General features: G+C 39.5%; 1 protein-coding gene across 1 annotated transcript in view; it reads left to right on the top strand.

The window, feature by feature from the left end:
- Nucleotides 1-14: 14 nt before the first annotated feature.
- Aspm (asp (abnormal spindle) homolog, microcephaly associated (Drosophila)) overlaps nucleotides 15-18,990 on the top strand; it is a gene marked incomplete at its 5' end in the record, with an annotated part of 40,708 nt that continues 21,732 nt past the window's right edge. Inside the window, 16 exons of the mRNA XM_013017296.1 lie at nucleotides 15-206; nucleotides 2,683-2,826; nucleotides 3,291-4,761; nucleotides 7,213-7,317; nucleotides 7,708-7,854; nucleotides 9,672-9,917; nucleotides 11,071-11,138; nucleotides 12,526-12,667; nucleotides 13,164-13,294; nucleotides 14,402-14,577; nucleotides 15,360-15,505; nucleotides 15,591-15,676; nucleotides 16,305-16,526; nucleotides 17,102-17,309; nucleotides 17,414-17,556; nucleotides 17,662-17,790. Coding sequence (XP_012872750.1) covers nucleotides 15-206; nucleotides 2,683-2,826; nucleotides 3,291-4,761; nucleotides 7,213-7,317; nucleotides 7,708-7,854; nucleotides 9,672-9,917; nucleotides 11,071-11,138; nucleotides 12,526-12,667; nucleotides 13,164-13,294; nucleotides 14,402-14,577; nucleotides 15,360-15,505; nucleotides 15,591-15,676; nucleotides 16,305-16,526; nucleotides 17,102-17,309; nucleotides 17,414-17,556; nucleotides 17,662-17,790 — 3,756 coding nt within the window. The remainder of the gene's footprint in view (nucleotides 207-2,682; nucleotides 2,827-3,290; nucleotides 4,762-7,212; nucleotides 7,318-7,707; nucleotides 7,855-9,671; nucleotides 9,918-11,070; nucleotides 11,139-12,525; nucleotides 12,668-13,163; nucleotides 13,295-14,401; nucleotides 14,578-15,359; nucleotides 15,506-15,590; nucleotides 15,677-16,304; nucleotides 16,527-17,101; nucleotides 17,310-17,413; nucleotides 17,557-17,661; nucleotides 17,791-18,990) is intronic.

The raw sequence follows: 18,990 nt of genomic DNA, 5'->3' as shown, positions 1-18,990 counted from the left end.
CGGCCTCGCCGGCCTCCCCGGCCGTCCTCTCGCTCAGCCACTTCTGCCGGTCGCCCTTCGTCTCCTTCGGCGACGTCCGCGTGGGGGCGTCGCGGACGCGGCCCCTGCTGCTGCTCAACCCGCACGACGACGCGGCCGAGGTGCACGTCCGCGTCCCCGCCGCCGACCTGGGCTTCAGCGTGGAGCCGCGCCGCTGCGAGCTGCAGGTGGGACGCGGGTCCGCGGGGCGGGGCGGGGTCCCGGGAGTGGATGCACACGCCTGTGTGTATGTGTGTGTGTGTGAGAGGTACACGCCTGTGTGCGGTACCCCGCGGACGGACGCGCCTGCAGGCGCCGGAGCCAGTGCGCATGCGCCGCGCATCCCCGACGGCATCTCTACCTGGATCACCTCTGGGTGGACCCGGCCGGCGATTTGCTCCGGGTACACGAACGTTGCCGAGAAACAGACCCGTTCCTTGCTGTTCTAGACGCATAGGTGCTGCTGTTTTTGAACTTCCTGTTTGATTTTTATTCTTATTTTTGGCAAGGGTTTTTAGCACATCAGGATGAACGAGGAAGCGTTCCCTGCTTCCCGGGCGGGAAATGGGAGCTTACAAACTGATTTTCTCAGCTCTAGCTAGAACAAGGGGGTTCCGTGTCACATGTCAGTGCGTCTGGGTCACTGTCACCCCCTTTCCAAGAGCGGACTCTGTAATATTCTCATTTCTTACAAAGGTGATTTCGAATCCATTTGTGAGATCTGTCCATCATCTTAGCTGTCTGTCCATCCATCCATCCGTTTACGTATTTCAGCAGCCTCCCGTCTTAAGCTTGCTCTTTAGTTCCCATTTTCAGAGGGAGCAACCGCGTTTTCTGGTGAACGTGTGTTTTGCCTAAATGGCCACAGCTGGCAGACTTCCTCAGGGTGGTTTTCCACACATGCGGAATGCTTGCACACTTTTCTGTCTTTGTTCCGGGTGCAGTAGTGGTGTATCAAGTTTAATTTTATGAATGTTCCAACAAACTGCATTAACAAAAAAATTGCATTGCATCTCATTGCCTGGGGTAATATTCTCAGTCTCTTCACCAAAATCCATATGGTGTTCTGTGGATACTGTGTCCTTTTTGAGTAGGACCTAGGAACGTATCAGAAGCATTGGAAGCGATTTGAGCTACTTGACTAATAACACTAAGGCCCATAAGGAGAGACTGAGGAGTAAGCAAGGGAGACTAAGTTCAGCTGCCACCTAATGGTCACCAATGGCTCTCTGCACTTCAGAACCTGTCACCCTCCTTTTTGTTCCATGAACAGCGAATGGCTGATGTCCTTTTGTGTGAAAAGATAGATTGCTTTCTTGTCTACATAATGCTTTTACTTTTTTCTATTTTGTTAAACAAGTAAATTACTGTTTCTAGACTGGTATTGTAGAGTAAAATTTGAATTATTGCTGGACACATATGGCTCACATATGTAATCCTGACTCCTTAGGAGACTGAGATCTGAGAATCGTGAGTCAAAACCAACCAGGGCAAAAAAGTCCATGAGACTCTTAGCACTAGCCTCTAGCAAAAGAGCTCAGGGACAGCACCTATACCTTGAGTTCATGCCCCAGAACTGGCAAACAAACAAACAGATTCTATATTACTTTTATTTTAACCAGCAGCATATAATGCTTTATTGGTTCTCTTTTCAAACAGAAACTTATCTTTTTCCTTAGGAAGTAAGTTTGTCATGTCAAGGCTTTGCATTTGGCAGATTCTCTGTGGTAGGCTGTGTGGTATTGATGTTAAAGTCTGAACTCGGGGTCAGACTCAACTCTTTGACTGTGGCGAAGCTGTCTGGACATTCATGATTTCCTCTGTAAAACACACATCACCATAGTACCTGTTTCTTGGGGATGTGAGCATTGAACAAGTTTGTTAAAGGGGGAGGGGTACCTTCTCTCATGCCTGGAACATGGTTGCTTAGCAAAGACTTGTATTAAGATATGGAGGGTAGAGGAGTTTGTTGGAAGAGTGAAATTAGTTGTACATACTTATATTTCTTTTTACATAGAGTATGATGTAGGGTCGCTGTTATGACGTAGAAGTACTTTTCATAATAAAGAACATTTTTTTTAAACCAGAAGTCTTGTGCATGCTAAGCATACACTTAAATGCCAGTCCCCATAACAAGCTTTTTTTAAACCAATAAAAATGATGTGGAAGCCGGGTGCCGGTGGCTCACGCCTGTAATCCTAGCTACTCAGGAGGATGAGATCTGAGGATGGAGGTTCAAAGCCAGCCCGGGCAGGAAAGTCCATGAGACTCTTATGTCCAATAAACCACTCGAAAACTAGAAGTGTAGCTGTGGCTCAAGTGGTAGAGTGCTTGCCTTGAGCTGAAGAGCGCAGGGACAGTGCCCAAGCCCAGAGTTCAAGCCCCTCGACCAACCAAAAAAAAAAAAAAAATCATGCGGAAACTTATCTGTTCCATTGCTTTCATATAATGAGATTGGACCCTGCTACTGCTAGTGACTTTTTCCCCCTTAGCTTGAAATAAGCAGGAAAATGAGAGTAGGAAAAATGTTTGACTTATTAAATGCTATAGACTGTGGATTATTGATGAATAACAATTATTCCCTATTCTAATTTGGATATAGTGTGTCTTGATTATTGTATAATTATTATTGTAATCATTTAAAATTTGTTCCTTTGATTATAGCCTAAAGAAAAGATTGTTATTTCTGTTACCTGGACACCGGTGAAAGAGGGCCGAGTAAGAGAGATTGTGACATTTGTTGTTAATGATATCCTGAAACACCAAGCTATATTATTAGGGAATGCCGAAGAACAAAAAAAGAAAAAGGTAATTCTCTTCCTTGTGTTTGTTTTTTTTTATTATTGTTTCATATAAAATAAATTAGCATGAAAGATACTATTTTAGTCATTGTGTGTATACTCTCAGAAAAATGTTTAATAATATAAGAATTCTTATGTACTACTTCATTGATAGACTGGAAGTAACATATGTCACTGGTGACTCACACCTGTCATCCTAGCTACTCAGGAGGTTGAGATCTAAGGATTGTAGTTTGAAGCCAGCTTGGACAGGAAAGTCCATGGGTCTCTTATCCCTAATTGATCATCAAAAAGCAGAAGTGGCACTGTGGCTCAAGTGTTAGCACATGCTAACATAGAGAAAAAAAACTCAGGGTAGCACCCAAGCTCTGAGTTCAAGCCCCAGGACTAGCACTAAATAAATAAAATAAAAAAATGAAAGTAACAGTCAACATCTTGTAACTTGATCAGCATATTTGCTTATTTTTACAGAAGAGTCTTTGGGACACCATTAGCAAGAAGAAAATTCCAGTCTCTTCAACTCACCATAAAAGGATTTCAAATACTCAAAATATCAATGAAACATTTAATGTTTCACAGAAAGGAGCCAGAGTTAGGAGCCCCCTACAAGCTTGTGAGAATCTCACTACCAGTGAAGACTGTTCTCCAACCAAAAGCAATGCTTTAGCTCTCGAAGAAAATAAAATACCTATATCACCTATCAGCCCTGCTTTCAAAGAGTGCCATGGAGAAACCTGTTTGCCACTTTTTCTACGCCGATCTACTGCCTACTCATCTCTTCCTGCCTCTGAAAATGGAGAGCAAGTAGAAGGAACTGGTAATTCAAAAGACTTTGCTTTCAATGAGAAAGTCATAACTGAAACTTGCTTTAACTCCATTAATATTCCTGGTTCAAGTCAAGAGAATGGTAAACTTATTTGTACCCCAAATTGTTCTTCGACTTTGAACTTTATACAAAGCCAAGGACATTTTATAAGTCCAGATTCTTTTGTAAAAAATAGCCAGGCAGCTAATGATGAACCAGGGTTAATGACACATATCTCAGCAAACACATTTGCGAAGGACAGTTTGAAGCCTGTGTGTTTGGAATCCAAAATCCTACCCGAAATTTGCCAAGCAATTTTAAGCCCAGATTCTTTTGTAAAGGACAATTATGGGCTAAATCAGGATCTACAATCAGGGTCCACCCGTACTATTTTATCCCCAAGTCAATTTGTAAAGGATAACATGCCACATGTATGTATATCTGAGCAAACAGGTAAACCATTAGCAAATGAAAGTTCTCAGGTCCTGCAGTGTTCTCGGGATTGGGAAGAAAATGGAGTTTTACTACGTGTTCCTGAACGACAGCATTCAAAAACTCCCAAGGAGACTTTTGAAGAATTAAAACCTGTAGAAACAAAGTCAAACTATTCCAGTTGTACAGAACAGACTCGTCCTGCATTTTCTGCTGTTCAAGATGTTCCTTATCAAGGCCACAACAAACAACCTAAGAAACGCCCGATACTCACTGCCACTGTTGTTAAAAGGAAGCCCACCTGTGCCAGGGAAAACCGAACTGACGTCCCTAAGCCACAAACAAGAAGATGTCTCAACAGTGTGGTAGGTGAATGCGAAAAGGTGCTAGGTAACCAGAGAGAGAGAGAGACACTTCTCCATCTTCCAGTTATTCCAGTTATAGATCCCGGCCAAAGGAAATTGGAGAATTACGCACATGAAATCACTCCTCTGGCTGCCCGTAAGCGGAAGAGTGATGGAGGCATGGGGGACCTGGACGGGAAGGACGTCCTTACACAACATTCGGAAGTGTGTGACATTAAAAGAATCCATTTTTCTCCCTCGGAATCTAAAACATCAACTGTTAGAAAGGACAAGAAGATGGTAACTCCTGTCTCTAAACATAGTTGCAGCAGGGAGAAATTAAGCCTGAGGAAGAAATCTGGTGAGTTTTGTTAAAATCTTTAGGGGAAGTGTATTCATAAAGGACGTATTTCCTGTGTTGGTTTAGCAAATCTCTTTGTTTTGGCTTAATCTGTTGCTGTTGAGCTTGTGTTAAACTGTTAGGGATCTGATAAGAGAAATATGGAGTAAATGGCATAGTAGTGTAAGACTAAATTCTGAAATAGTTGTGATCCTCTTCAATAGGAAATCTTGAGATTTTGCTTGCTCCTGAAATTTCTGCACTAATTCTGAGTTTTAAATAATTACTCCCCAAATTTTCAGTCTGATATATGATACTGTCTCTCAAACTACTCTAACATGATTGCCAAACTCTTGTAGGAGAGTCTTCTAAAAACCTGGCTTCTGGCCAGCACCTCCTAAGGCCATGATTCACCTTAAAAGCCTCTTGGTCTCTAGTCACCATCTCTATGATTTCAGCTTTTCCTCTACAGGTGCACACTAACATTCTTCATACCCCTCAATACTTGCAGATCCTTGATCTCCCTCACCTCTGGTATGTTCATCCCATCCTTACAGCTTGAATTCAGTAATTCATCATACTCCCTTCACTCACCCATCTTTCCCTTCCTTGTTTTCCCACAAAATTCTAGCTCCAGGCTGTATCCTGAATTTGTTATGACTACTAACCTCAATTAAGCCAACTCTTTTTTTTTTTTTTTGCCTATATTTTATCACTTCGCTATAGGTTGTCTCATCGCTCGCTTTCTCCTGCGACCTTTCCTTTTCTCTCAGGCATGATAATAGTAAATAACATTTTCTGAAAATGTGTCCACAATTGTGAGTGCTTTCCTGTTGCTTTCTTTAACGTTTACAGTATTCTTAGGAAGTAAATGTCATTACCTCAAGTATAGTATCATGAATGCAGAAGTATTTTGAATTAAGAAATGGAGCAGTTTTCCACAAGGTCACAGAATAGTAAGTGATGTAGCTGAGGTTTAACCTAGTCAGGGTCTCAGGACTGATGATCTTCCTGTTTCATTTGAGAAAATAGAAGCTCAGATGCTCCTCTTCGTATGATAGAGTTCTGACCTGATTAACCCATAGCTGTTGGCCCTGGTAAGAAAAGTTCCAGGAATGGAGCCAGACTGATTGGAGAGGAATGGGAAATAGCCAACATAAGTGTTGTTCCAGTTGAGATTTTACTTCAAGAAAGTACATTTTCACTCAAATATTATCTATATGCAGAAAGGTATGCCAATAAGTACCTAGAGGAGAAATGAGAATATGAATTCTTTTAAATGTTGTTTAAAACAGACGAATAGAGTATCTGGTCAATTGTAAATCCAGTGATCATGTCTGCTCTTCTTCTTGAACTGTTAGCAACTGTTCAGAACTCTGAGCCTTCTTAGAATCCTGCCTTGCCATCCCCTCTCCTGGTTCTCTTCCTCCTCGGCCGGGAGGGTCCTGCAGTTGTCTCAGTGGGAAGCTTCTTGTTGACCCTAACCCTTGACCTTCAGGAACATTTTAGACTCTGTCTCATCCTGGATGGTAGCTTGTAGTTTGCTGACTGCCCACACTCCTTTGCTTACTTTAGTAGCAGTTTATGCTGGAGTAAAACCTGTACTGTCATCAACCTAGACGGCAGAGTTGCAGAGCCTGTACCAGTACCTTCAGTGCAGAAATAAGTTCCTACATGACCTTTAGCATTTAGGACAACAAATCTGTGACTCCTGCCACACCTATGTATCTACATAGACTCATTGTCCTAGATGCTAAAGGTTACGGAGATACTAACTTTAACCTACATAGATTTCTGATACAGACTGTGCAGCTGTTCAGTCCAGGTTCAAATCCTGCCACTCCCTACCTTGTATGGCCTTGACCACACTGGTTTAATTGCTCTTATTATGTAAATTATCCCAATTATGTAAATTATGGGTAATTTTCATACTCCTAGATTTGCTATGATAATTATATAAGTAAGGGATCAGTATTTGGTGGTATATAGATAGCAGTGTATTCAGGTATTAGCTGTTGTTACTGTTGATGTTGCTGCCTCTTCCGTCCTCTTGTATGCTGTTTCTCGCCTGTTTTTTGCTATCCTACTGCAGTTCGGTCACCAGGCTGTATGCCTAGTTTTCATCTTACGAGTTAGCCTTAGAGCCTTCCTGTGTCCAAGGGCATTTTTGCCTCTTCTAAACTTCTTCCATACCAGACTGAGAGATGGTTGAGGTCATATCTTTCATTTCTGCATTTTCCTTGCACTTCACATAGAGTCTGGAATAAGTGAATCTAGGTTGTAGTTGTAGAAACGTGCAGGTGCTGGTGTTTTTTGACCACTTGAGTTCACGACAATAGGACCAGGAGCATAGGAGTTACCGAGTATTTGCTAAATGAATATGGTTGTGGAAATCTCAAATTTAACTTTAAGGTCAGTTGACTGCTTGGGGAGCTTGTTTTTGTGATGCTGTTCTTTTTTTTTTAATTTTAGATTCATTAGTATTTAAAACACCTATTTCTAAAACGAGCAAAAGGAGAAAGCGCGTTATTGCTGTGGCACAATCGAATCTGACCTTCATCAAGCCATTAAAAACAGGCAAGTGTTTATTGTATTTAAGGTATTTGAGAAAGTGACACTGAAAGAAACATTTATTGTATTGCAAGTGGAAATGAGTCAGCTTTGTCTTAAAGAATGTTTTAAGTGTGTATTCAAGTTATGATTGGGATGTTCTGTCATACTTTACTGAAATTGACTCCTGATGACTTAGGGTTTTTAGATATTCAAGAAATAATTATCTTTTCTCTTTTTACTCTGAAGGTATTTCATAAACAAAATAATTTTAGTTCTTTCTAGCAAGTAGTAAAAAGCAAATATTATTCACAGTTCTAAAGATGGGTTTGCTAATGTAAAGAAAAGCCTTTTGCCATATATTGTACAATAATTTAAAGGAAATCTTCCAATGCAATCATTTCACTGTATTGATAGCTATGCCCAGGCACCCAATGCCGTTTGCTGCCAAAAATATGTTTTATGATGAACGCTGGAAGGAAAAGCAGGAACAGGGCTTCACTTGGTGGCTGAATTTTATATTGACTCCTGATGACTTCACAGTAAAAACAAGTGTTTCTGAAGGTAAATATTAAATTTATATTTGATTTTAATATTACTCTTAATTATGTATATTGTATTATTTGTACTTAATGGCCTGAGTCATGGATTCATTGTCCTAAATGCTAATGGTTATTATTACCTACATAGATTTTTCTGCACTGACAATACTGGAATTTATTTTCTCTTTGTGCATTTTATTCTCTGGTCCGCCGGTGCAATCCGGGATCTGTGACCTGATCATTGGGAGTATGTTGACTCTATTGTCAGTCACCTTAAAGAAGTACGTGGGATTGCCCGGGTAATTGTAACTCCTCTGTATGGTATTCTCACAATAAAAAAGAAGTATGTGGGAAAGGTGCCCGAATTCTGAACATATGAGGAATTCTTAAGATGTTTCAGTGTTTATTCCGGAAGAGAAAGATTAAGGTGTGGGGACAAGTCGGGGCATGGTAGAAATGCACAGCATTTTCTTTTGAAAGAGAAAGAAGTTTGCTCTTGTGCAGCTCTTGTGTAGATGTTCATGATCAGGATCAATTTCAGATCCAAATACTGAAAACTGTTTAGGAAGTTGTCAAATTATCGAGGAGACAAGTCTTGTACAACAGTGTTTTTTCTTGTTGTATTCAAGCAGACAGCGAGTGGTTTGTATTTCTTAGGGAAGTAGCACAGAATTTCTATATTAAAGGAGTCCTTGGATTGGATGAGCTCTTGAATGACTTTTTTTTTCCTCAATAGAAAATAAGGTTCAATATTAAGTTCTTGTCTTAAGATTAAATGCTTTATCACACAGGTTCGTAGTGGAGTTTGAACTCAGGACTTACGTTCTTGACATTCTGCACTTGAGCCTTCCTTCTAATTCCAGCTTTGTGCTTGTTAATTGAAGATAAAGGTTTCTTAGATTTGTTTACCTAGACAGGCTTTAACTACCACGATCCTTAGATCTATTTCCTGAGTAGCTAGCGTTTATCTGCTTGAAGGGCTGAGTGAGATGGAAAGGATCTTGATTCCAGGCAACCCAGACAGAAGAAGCTGAGGATCATGGTACAAACCTGTCATCCCAAGTATGAAAGGAACCATATCTCACTTAGATAACCAGTGTAAAAATGGGCTGGAGGCGTGGCTTAACTGAAGAGTACCTGTCTAACAAGCATGAGACCCTGAGTTCAAATCCCTAAGACAAAAACATTTTTTTTTCAAATAATATTTCAGACGAGATCGGGTGCGTTCAGGGTGGTACGGCTGTAGACTCAAATAATATTTCAAAATTAAATTACTTTAAAAAATTACATTTCTGTCAGGTGCTTATAGCTCAGGCCTGTAGTTCTTGCTATTCAAGAAGCTGAAATTTGAGGAATACAGTTCAAAGCTGGCGTAGGCAGGAAAGTTCATAAGACTTTTATTTCCAGTTAACCATCAAAAAGCTAGAAGTGGAGTTGTGGCTCAACATGGTAGAGCACTAACCTTGAGCACAACAGCTCAGGGACAGTGCCCAGGCCCTGAGTTAAAGGCATAAAAACAACTTTAAAATTTTAACTTTTTGTTAATTCATGAGAATATGGACACAGAGAACCAGTGAGACCCCTTTTTTAGTGTGAATTACAGATGATGGTGCTGAGAACTATGTGTCTGTGGGGTGGTGACGGTGGCTAACCTCAGGCCCCTTCCTACAGGTAGAGCCAGTGGGTTGTAATGATGGATGACCAAAGGTGCTAACTGCATGGTGACAGCTTGAGGTCAGAGGGAAGAGATTTGACTTAATTTGCATTTTATTACTAAGTTTAAGAGTGTATAGGGATGTTGTTTAACTAGAACCGATTATCCTTTTGTTTTTAATCCAGTAAATGCTGCCACTCTTCTTCTGGGAGTGGAGAATCCACACAAAGTAAGTGTGCCTAAAGCACCCACAAAGGAGGAAGTGTCTCTCAGAGCCTATACTGCGCGCTGCCGGCTGAATAGATTGCGATGCACAGCATGCTGCCTGTTTACTTCTGAGAATATGGTTAAAGCCATTAAAAGGCTCGAAATTGAAATTGAAGCCGGACGGTTACTTGTTCGAAAAGATAGACACCTCTGGAAAGATGTGGGTAAGATGATCATGGAAATCTTGAGTTTATTGTTTAAGGCTCTAGAGACTGAGAACTTTGTTTCCCCCAGCTTATTTATTGAGGTGTGGTGTACCTTCAAAATGTGTGACTTTGGTGTGTGTATACACGGTGAAATGAAGAGCACAGTCCAGCTAATGAACACCTACCAGCTAGCACCCAGAGGGTACAGGGCTGAGGGCCACTGGACACCTACTCTCAGCAAATTCAAATGAACAGTGCTCTATGGTGTAATAGATCTCCAGTGTTTATTCTTCTTGCCTACCTGGAGTGTTTATTCTTTTAATCAACATCTCCCCAGACACTGCAGGGTACTCTCCCGGTACAAGAGCGATCATGCAGTATTTCCCTTTCTGTCCCAGGCTTGCTTTATGTAACAATATGTCCTCCTAGTTCATTCATATTTCACCAAATGACAGGATTTCCTTCTTCAAGGCTGCAAGGATTCCGTTGTGTAGATGTACTCAGTACATTTTTTCATACATTCATCTATTGATGGAGATTTTATACCCATTCATACATATGTTGGGTGTTGTCAGTAATGCTGCCATAAACATGGAATTGAGTTAGCTTTTCCAGGCACTAATTTTAGTTTTTTCGTGTATTTATACACAAGAGATTTTTGTATTCTAAAGCTGAGTATATCTGCCTAGACTTTCATATGACTGAATATATTTAAGAATTATTTCTTATTTAAATTGACTTCGTTTTGCATTTTGTGCTGGTTCTAAGAGCTTGCACTCAATGGGTGCTATCCCTGGGTTGTCTTTTTGCTCAAGGCTAGTGCTCTACCACTTGAGACACAGCTTTACTTTTGAGTAATGATTGTTTTTTTGTTTTTTGTGTCGATATTTTTGCCCTGGAATTTTATTTATTGTCTGTTTGATTATTTTTTTATTTTTTGGGTCCGGTTGTGGGGCCTGAACTCTGGGCCTGGGCGCTGTCCCTCAGCTCTTCAGCTCAAGGCTAGCACTCTACCACTTGAGCCATAGCGCTATTTCCGGCTTTTTCTTTTTGCTTATGTGGTGCTGAGGAATCGAACCCAGGGCCTCAGGCATGCAAGGCACACGCTCTACCACTGAGCCATCTTCCCAGCCTGTCTGTTTGATTATTGATTTAAACAATTTTATTTCAGGTGAACGGCAGAAAGTCCTGAATTGGCTGTTGTCATACAATCCTTTGTGGCTTCGAATTGGCCTTGAGGTGAGCATGTATTTCAGATTTGGGGGAAAAAATATATTTATATATATTTAATTTACATGCTTTTAATAAGATAGGCTCTTTAATAAAATAAGGTTTTACTTATGAAAGTTATAAAATCATTTGCTTATTATTTGTATATAAGTTATAAGGCCAATTAATAATACTCATTAAGTGACTGGGCCATACCATTATGTTATTTCCATATTGTTACAGAGTAAGCTACCTGTGTAGTCTTAAAAATACATACGTGGTGCTAGATGTAAAAACAATTATAGCCAGCTCATTTTTGAACTTTCAGAGTTGAAAAGACTAAACTGTTTTGGCTGCCTTTTCTAATTTAAACTCTTTAGAACTCAGTGAGATATGTGTTATTATTTTCACTAGTAAAACAAAGGCTATGATGTTAAGCTGACTTGCCAAATGCGTAATTAGCCAGGTCTTGAACCTTCATAGGCCGATGCCAGAGCACTTTTCAAGGTATTCTGATGGAGAATTTCTCATAAAATCTTCATCAGAGTTTGAGTTACTTATCTAGTTTCTTTTTTTGTTTTAGCTCTCTAATTTCCAGCTTGTTAAAACTACTTGAGTCAGCAGCTACTGGCAGGAGTTAGTGGAAGACACATTGCTTTTATAGTAGTGTGTTCTGTGCTTTTAGTCTTTTAGGTTTCTTACCTTTCATTGTTACTTTTATTTATTCCAAGTTAAGAACAGAAGAATATTTAGGGCTACTGAAGATTTTTGTAGTCACCTGGCTTTTCTGTATCAATAACTTGACACTCAGAGAAAAGTAAGAATAAGTATAGTGACATAGCTTGTTTCAGTGCTAAGATATTTTTATTTCATTACTTTGGGTACGCAGTAAGTTACATATTAACCAGCTGTAGCTGAATTAACATTCCCCCACATTGCTTGCTGAAAACAAGATCATTGGGTAGAAAATGAATGTCTTTTTCTTTAATCTTCATTTATTGTTTGTGCTGGTTCTGGGGCTTGAACTCAGGACTCCACACTCTTACTTGGCTTTCTTGCTCACAGCTGACACTCTACTACTTGAGTCATGCCTTTGGTGTACTTTAATAACAGATTTACTGGGACACAGTGACAGTGAAATTTGACCAACATGCAAATATTTGATAATTCTTTAAGAGAAAAATAAATATTGCTTGGCAGATGCTTAAGAATGTTTTAGTCCTCATTTTTCATTTCTATTATAAACACTAAAAATGCATGAGACATGTGCAGTTTAAAGAAGTTGTCTAGTGAAGTAGCTGTGTCATGTCTGTAGGATTTAGGGAGGAGCTCATTGCCAACTCTGCACTGATGCAATGGATTCCTTGCTTTCTGAGAAACAGCATAATCTTGACTTTGGCATTGATGTTTTTTTCAGACAATTTATGGAGAACTCATATCTTTGGAAGACAATAGTGATATCCTTGGATTGGCTGTGTTCATTCTGAATCGCTTGCTTTGGAATCCCGAGATAGCAGCTGAGTATAGACATCCCACTGTGCCTCATCTCTATAGAGATGGTGAGTGTGTCTTCTTCCAGGTCATCTTTTATACTGGGCATTATGTCTTCTAGTCATTTGTCTTCTTGTATTCTACTTCCCCCAAGAAACCAATCCAAGTCAATCTCTTTCGACTCCCTTCTCTCACTGTTCTCCATCAGCTTCTCTATCACTATAATCATTCTTACCTAGGTTCCAAGTACTGTGAGGTTTATTTTTGTAATTTGCTATTTTACATTGTTGCACCTAGGGTGGAATGTGAATATGATAAGTGCTTATTACGTATTTGCTGAATAAGACCAGCTAAATCTCTTGATGTTAACATGGCATCTCCTTATAATAGAAATATTAAATTTAACATTCCCTGTATAATTATACAATAGATTCATAAATAATAAGTACTGATAAAAGGGCAGTGTTTTATTTGTTTTTGCTCCTAGTTTTTTGCTAGCCTGTTACTGCCATAGTCTTAGGTGAAGCTTCCTTTTATAGATGAACTTGTGTGTCTTTATTTCAGGTCATGAAGAAGCTTTGTCCAAGTTTACACTGAAGAAATTACTGCTCTTGGTCTGCTTTCTTGATCATGCTAAGATTTCCAGACTTATTGATCATGACCCTTGTCTCTTTTGTAAAGATGCTGAATTCAAGGTATAGTTTTCTCTTTTGTTTTATAATATTTCCCATTTGAAATACCTGATGATTTTTATGGTGTATTTTCTGTAGAAAATATATTTTGGGGTAGTAAAGGAATGCATGTCTATCTATTGACTGCTTGATAGAATGCATGTCTATCTATTGACTGCTTGTTCGCATCATCTTTACTCTTATTTTGCCTGAGATTGGGACTTGAATGGGGTACCTGATGCAAACTCAGTACCTGATGCTTTTGCTCATTGGCTGGCACTAACAACTGAGCCACATCTCCAATTCCCATCCTTACTCTTTGTGTTGACTTGACAATGAATGTAACTTGCTGAGGAATTAACTTTGGTGAATTTTCCCCTAATTTTGATATAATGTATTATAAAATTAATGCCATTATAGTTATTGTTAATTGTGAGCAATTTTTATTATTTATCTATTTATTTATTTTTTGGGTCCGGTCGCGGGGCCTGAACTCTGGGCCTGGGCGCTGTCCCTCAGCTCTTCAGCTTAAGGTTAGCACTCTACCACTTGAGCCACAGCACCACTTCTGGCTTTTTTCTTTTTGCTTATGTGGTGCTGAGGAATCGAACCCAGGGCCTCTGGCATGCAAGGCAAGCGCTCTACCACTGAGCCACCTTCCCAGCCCATTTGTGAGCAATTTTTATATGTGTGGACCTACTATTCCTAGGGCTTGAACTTGGGGCATGGTCATTGTCCTTTAGCTTTGTTGTTTAAGGCCACCACTCTACTATTTACTATTTTACATTTTTACTATTTGCTATTTTACTTTTTTGCTAATTAATTAGAGATAAGAATTTCATGGACATTTCTGCAAAGGCTGGCTTTGAACTGTGATACTCAGACCTCAGCTTCCTGAAATAGCTAGTTAATGATATACAGGTATAAGCCACTGGTAACCAGCACGAACCATTTATAAACATGTCTTATGTTTGAAATATATGGAACTTACATAATTGCCATACATATGAAGCTAACAATCTTCTTACGCTATTTATTTCTCTATGTATACAGTGATCAGAAGGACTTCGTTTTTATTGTAGATAGACTTACCGTATTGAAATGTGATACCTGCACCTTGTTTTTTTATAGGCCAGTAAAGATATTCTTCTGGCTTTTTCACGAGATTTCCTGAGTGGTGAAGGGGATCTCTCCCGTCACCTTAGCTTATTGGGATTTCCCGTGAGCCATGTTCAGATGCCATTTGATGAATTTGACTTTGCTGTCACAAATCTTGCTGTGGATTTACAATGTGGGGTGAGACTTGTGTAAGTATAAGAAATAGAATTATTTTGTTTAGTGGGATAGACTAAAACCTTGTATTACTACTTTATGCTCTTTAATACTTGTTCTTGTATATGATGGAATAAATTCAAGGTTAAAGAAACTGAGATTTCTTTATAAAAAGAAAAAAGATATTGTTTTTATGCTCAGATACCTTTTTCTTAATCACACTTCTTTCCCCCTTGTTAGAATGTGACTAGGGCCTATTGGTAAGAACTACTGTCTCAGAACAGTAGTTTGAAAGGTCAGAAAGCTAATTAAAATATCAAGCACTTAAGTAAAATTTTATATCAGCATAAAATTTCATAAGGTGCATATCACTGTTTCTACCAGTCTTCCTTTGTGCATGAATAAAATGTGGTGAGAAGGAAGAACTTCTTGCCCAAGTTTTAGATGATGGAATTTGACATGAATTCATGATGTTTGACTTAAAGTATTTTTCCAACTGGAACCCTCAACATTAGCTGTGTTTTGAGTGGCAGGTGTGCGTTCCTTCTTTGGATGGAATAGACTTTACTCTGTACTGTAGTTGACTTCTTCATCATTTTTGCTTGGAGACATTTTTCTTTTTTCACCCAGTATAAATTTATTAAAAACAACATGGATTTTTGTTTAGTTTGTGGTATAGAGGTTTGAACTCAGGGCCTTTTGCTTGGTAGACTTGTGTCAACAGCTTGAGCCACACCTTCAGAGAACATGGATTTTTTTTTTTTAATGTATACTTTTATATAACAGTTTTACCTGAAAACAGTTTCTTTACCTTTAGGCGAACCATGGAACTTCTCACACAGAACTGGACTCTTTCAAAGAAACTCAGGATTCCTGCCATAAGCCGTCTTCAAAAGATGCACAATGTTGATATAGTCCTTCAAGTTCTTAAATCACGAGGAATTCAGTTGAGTGATGAACATGGTAAAAACCACATAGAGCTACAAGTTACTCTTTTAGCATTAGTGTGTACAAATGTCATGTTGACCTGCTGCATTCTCATTTATAGGAAACCCTATCTTCTCCAAGGACATTGTGGATAGGCACAGAGAAAAGACTCTTGCATTGCTTTGGAAAATCGCCTGTGCTTTTCAGGTATGGTACATGCTTGGCGCACTGTACTATATATCAATTCTGAATACTGATTTAGAAAATCAATTTGAATCAACTAAAGACCAGCAAAAGTACTTAGCACTTGCTGTGGTTTATAAACTGTTCAAGGAACTGTGATGATGGCTTTATGTGGTTCCAATTTAATCTTAAGTCTCCCTCACTGGAGGAATCTAAAAGTAAAGTTCATATTACTGAGTAAAAGAGTAGAGGTTCTTAATCACTCAGCAGTCTACCAATTCTCCATAGTTTCAACTTACATGAAAAGTTTGGCCTTTCTTTTGATGTCTGTTTTTCTTCCATATTTCTCTAAGTAGAAGACAGTTGCTTTAATATCTGCAAGTTTAAAATTGAGTTAAGAAATTGTCTTTTTAAAAAATTTTGTATGAGTCTGGGAAGGTGGCTCAGTGGTAGAGTGCTTACCTTGCATGCCTGAGGCCCTGGGTTCGATTCCTCAGCACCACATAAGCAAAAAGAAAAAAGCCAGAAGTGGCGCTGTGGCTCAAGTGGTAGAGTGCTAGCCTTGAACTGAAGAGCTGAGGGACGGGGCCCGGGCCAGAGTTCAGGCCCCACGACCAGACCCAAAAAAAAAAAGTTTTTTTGTATGTTTCAGGTGGATATTTCCCTTAATTTAGAACAACTAAGGGAAGAAATTGACTTCCTAAAACACACACACAGCATAAGAAAAGCAATTTCTGCACTATCATGTTGTTCTGATGCCACTATGAACAAAAAAAAAGACAAAAGGAATAGTGCTCCCCTTGAACAATACAGTGACAGTGTGAAGTTGTTGATGGAGTGGGTAAATGCAGTGTGTGCCTTCTACAATAAGAAGGTAAGTCGTTTTCCTTTTATTTCAACATAATATCTTTACATAAACCTCAGCTGAAGTCTTCCTAGATGGATAAAATATTTTCTTGCATTTTTGAACAGTTTATATAGACAAGCTTTTCCTCAAATGAAGTGGTTAGTATTTAACAGTTTTAATCGATCAGCAATTGATTATTAGCCATTGAGTATTAATAATAGAATGAATGAATGTTATACTTGGTGCTGCTAGTGGTATGATTCTATTCACTATTTAGAGGGAATTGAAGCCAGGTACTGTTAGATCATGCCTGTAATCTTAGCTTCTCAGGAAGCTGCAAATTAGATGATCTTTGTTGAAAGCCAGCCCAGGTAGAAATGTCAGTGAGACCTTATCTCCAAAATAACTGGGAAAAAGCTGTACTGGAGGAATGGCTTAAGTGTACAATACCAGCCTAGAAAGCAAACCAAGAAAGCCAAGCAAGCACAAGGCCCTGACTGCTTATCTCAGTACTGACATAAACAGAGAGAAAGACTACAGAACTATTATGTTTATATTCATCTCTAAGTAAAGCTAATTATTTTTCTGGTACTTCCTCTCAGGTGGAGAATTTCACAGTGTCTTTCTCAGATGGCCGTGTTTTATGTTACCTGATCCACCACTACCATCCTTGCTATTTGCCTTTGGATGCTGTGTGTCAGCGCACCACCCAGACTGTGGAGTGCACGCAGACAGGCTCCGTGGTATTGAACTCCTCCTCTGAATGTGACGATAGTATTCTGGATGTGTCTTTTCAAGCATTGGATCACGGTCGGCCCTCTTTGTTTTGCTGATTAACTTCTCTGATTCTTTGCCATATGTGAGTCTGAACTGCAGCAGTCTAATTCTGTTTTCCTTTTCACTTTCTGTAATAGAAAATGCCTCAGAACTACACAAAGAGCTTCTAGAAAATGAAAAGAAAAATTTTCGTTTGGTAACATCTGCAGCAAGAGACCTGGGTGGAATACCTGCTATGATCCATCATTCAGATATGTCAAATACAATTCCTGATGAAAAGGCAAGGGAGAGAAGTCTCTCTTGATTAAGAACCTGGTTGTAAGTCTCAGTGTGACAGTATGTCACATATTCTGTTGATCTGCTCTCATCTTGTCTTTTCCCTTAGGTTGTTATTACCTATTTGTCATTCCTCTGTGCAAGGCTTTTGGATCTTCGTAAAGAGATCAGGGCTGCTCGACTCATACAGACAGCTTGGAGAAAACATAAGCTAAAAAAAGATCTAAAACACTATAAGGTAATTCTAGAAAATGAAAACATTGTAGTATGAATTGCACTTTCTAAGATGCCGGTTTATTTAGTAGTGGTACTGGGTTCGAACTCAGAACTTCACAGATGTTAGGAAGATGTGTTTCCATACTGTGTAATTGGGTCTATGGTTACACTTTCTGTAGAGTCCATGCTTGTCTGGTGGCTTGACCCTGATAGCAATATAAAAAAAAAATATATATATATATATATAGTATATATGGTATATATATAACTCATTTCAACTAGTATTCTGGCTTCCAGTTCAGGTAAAGTGAAGTGATGAGTCCAGCCTTGGAGAGTACAGCAAAGTGATCAGAGCATGGACTAGAGCCAGACAGCCTGGTTCAAACCCTGCCTGTGTTGGCTGTAAACAGATAAGCCAGTTGACTCCTGGGATTCAGTTTCCTCACTGTCCCAAGGATCATATCTGTTCTTACTGGGATTCAGTTTCCTCACTGTCCCAAGGATCATATCTGTTCTTACACGATTTAAATGTGTCAGTCATTAAGTACGGTATATAAAGTACATTTTTTTTTTCTTTTGGGGTCCGGTTGTGGGGACTGAACCCTGGGCCTGGGTGCTGTCCCTCAGCTCTTCAGTTCAAGGCTAGCACTCTACCACTTGAGCCACAGCGCCACTTCTGGCTTTTTTCTTTTTGCTTATGTGGTGCTGAGGAATCGAACCCAGGGCCTCAGGCATGCAAGGCAAGCACTCTACCACTGAGCCACCTTCCCAGCCCCAAAGTACATTGTTATTCATCATAATGTAGTAGTTTATTTTGAGAAGTAATCCCAACAGTAATATGGAGGGAAGGAGCTGGCCTGTCAGGTTCTCTAGGCAGGTGTCTCCTCTGTGAACATAGAGCCTGCAGGGCATCTCAGGTCCTCTTCTTGTAAAGTTGAATTCTTCTTGAACCTATCTAGGCTTAATGCTTCAGTGCCTTCTGTGCTGAAGGAAGCAGTATTTTATCAGTCTTCTTTTTTGAGTTGCTTTGTCCCAATAATAGGCAATGCTTTCTTATGCTGCAAAGCATTTCCTTTTCATACCGTACATCTCCTCCCTGAAGCTCATGCATAAATTCTCTAGACTCTACTCTGAGAAAGGTCCCCTGTTACACTTCAAATTAACTTTATTTAATGAGGATTTATGGTAGCTCAAACATATTTTTATCACTTTATCTTGGATG

This window comes from Dipodomys ordii, unplaced genomic scaffold (genome assembly GCF_000151885.1).
Source record: "Dipodomys ordii isolate 6190 unplaced genomic scaffold, Dord_2.0 Scaffold35, whole genome shotgun sequence".
Taxonomy (NCBI): Eukaryota; Metazoa; Chordata; class Mammalia; order Rodentia; family Heteromyidae; genus Dipodomys; species Dipodomys ordii.
This window is presented reverse-complemented; position numbering and strand designations above follow the sequence as displayed.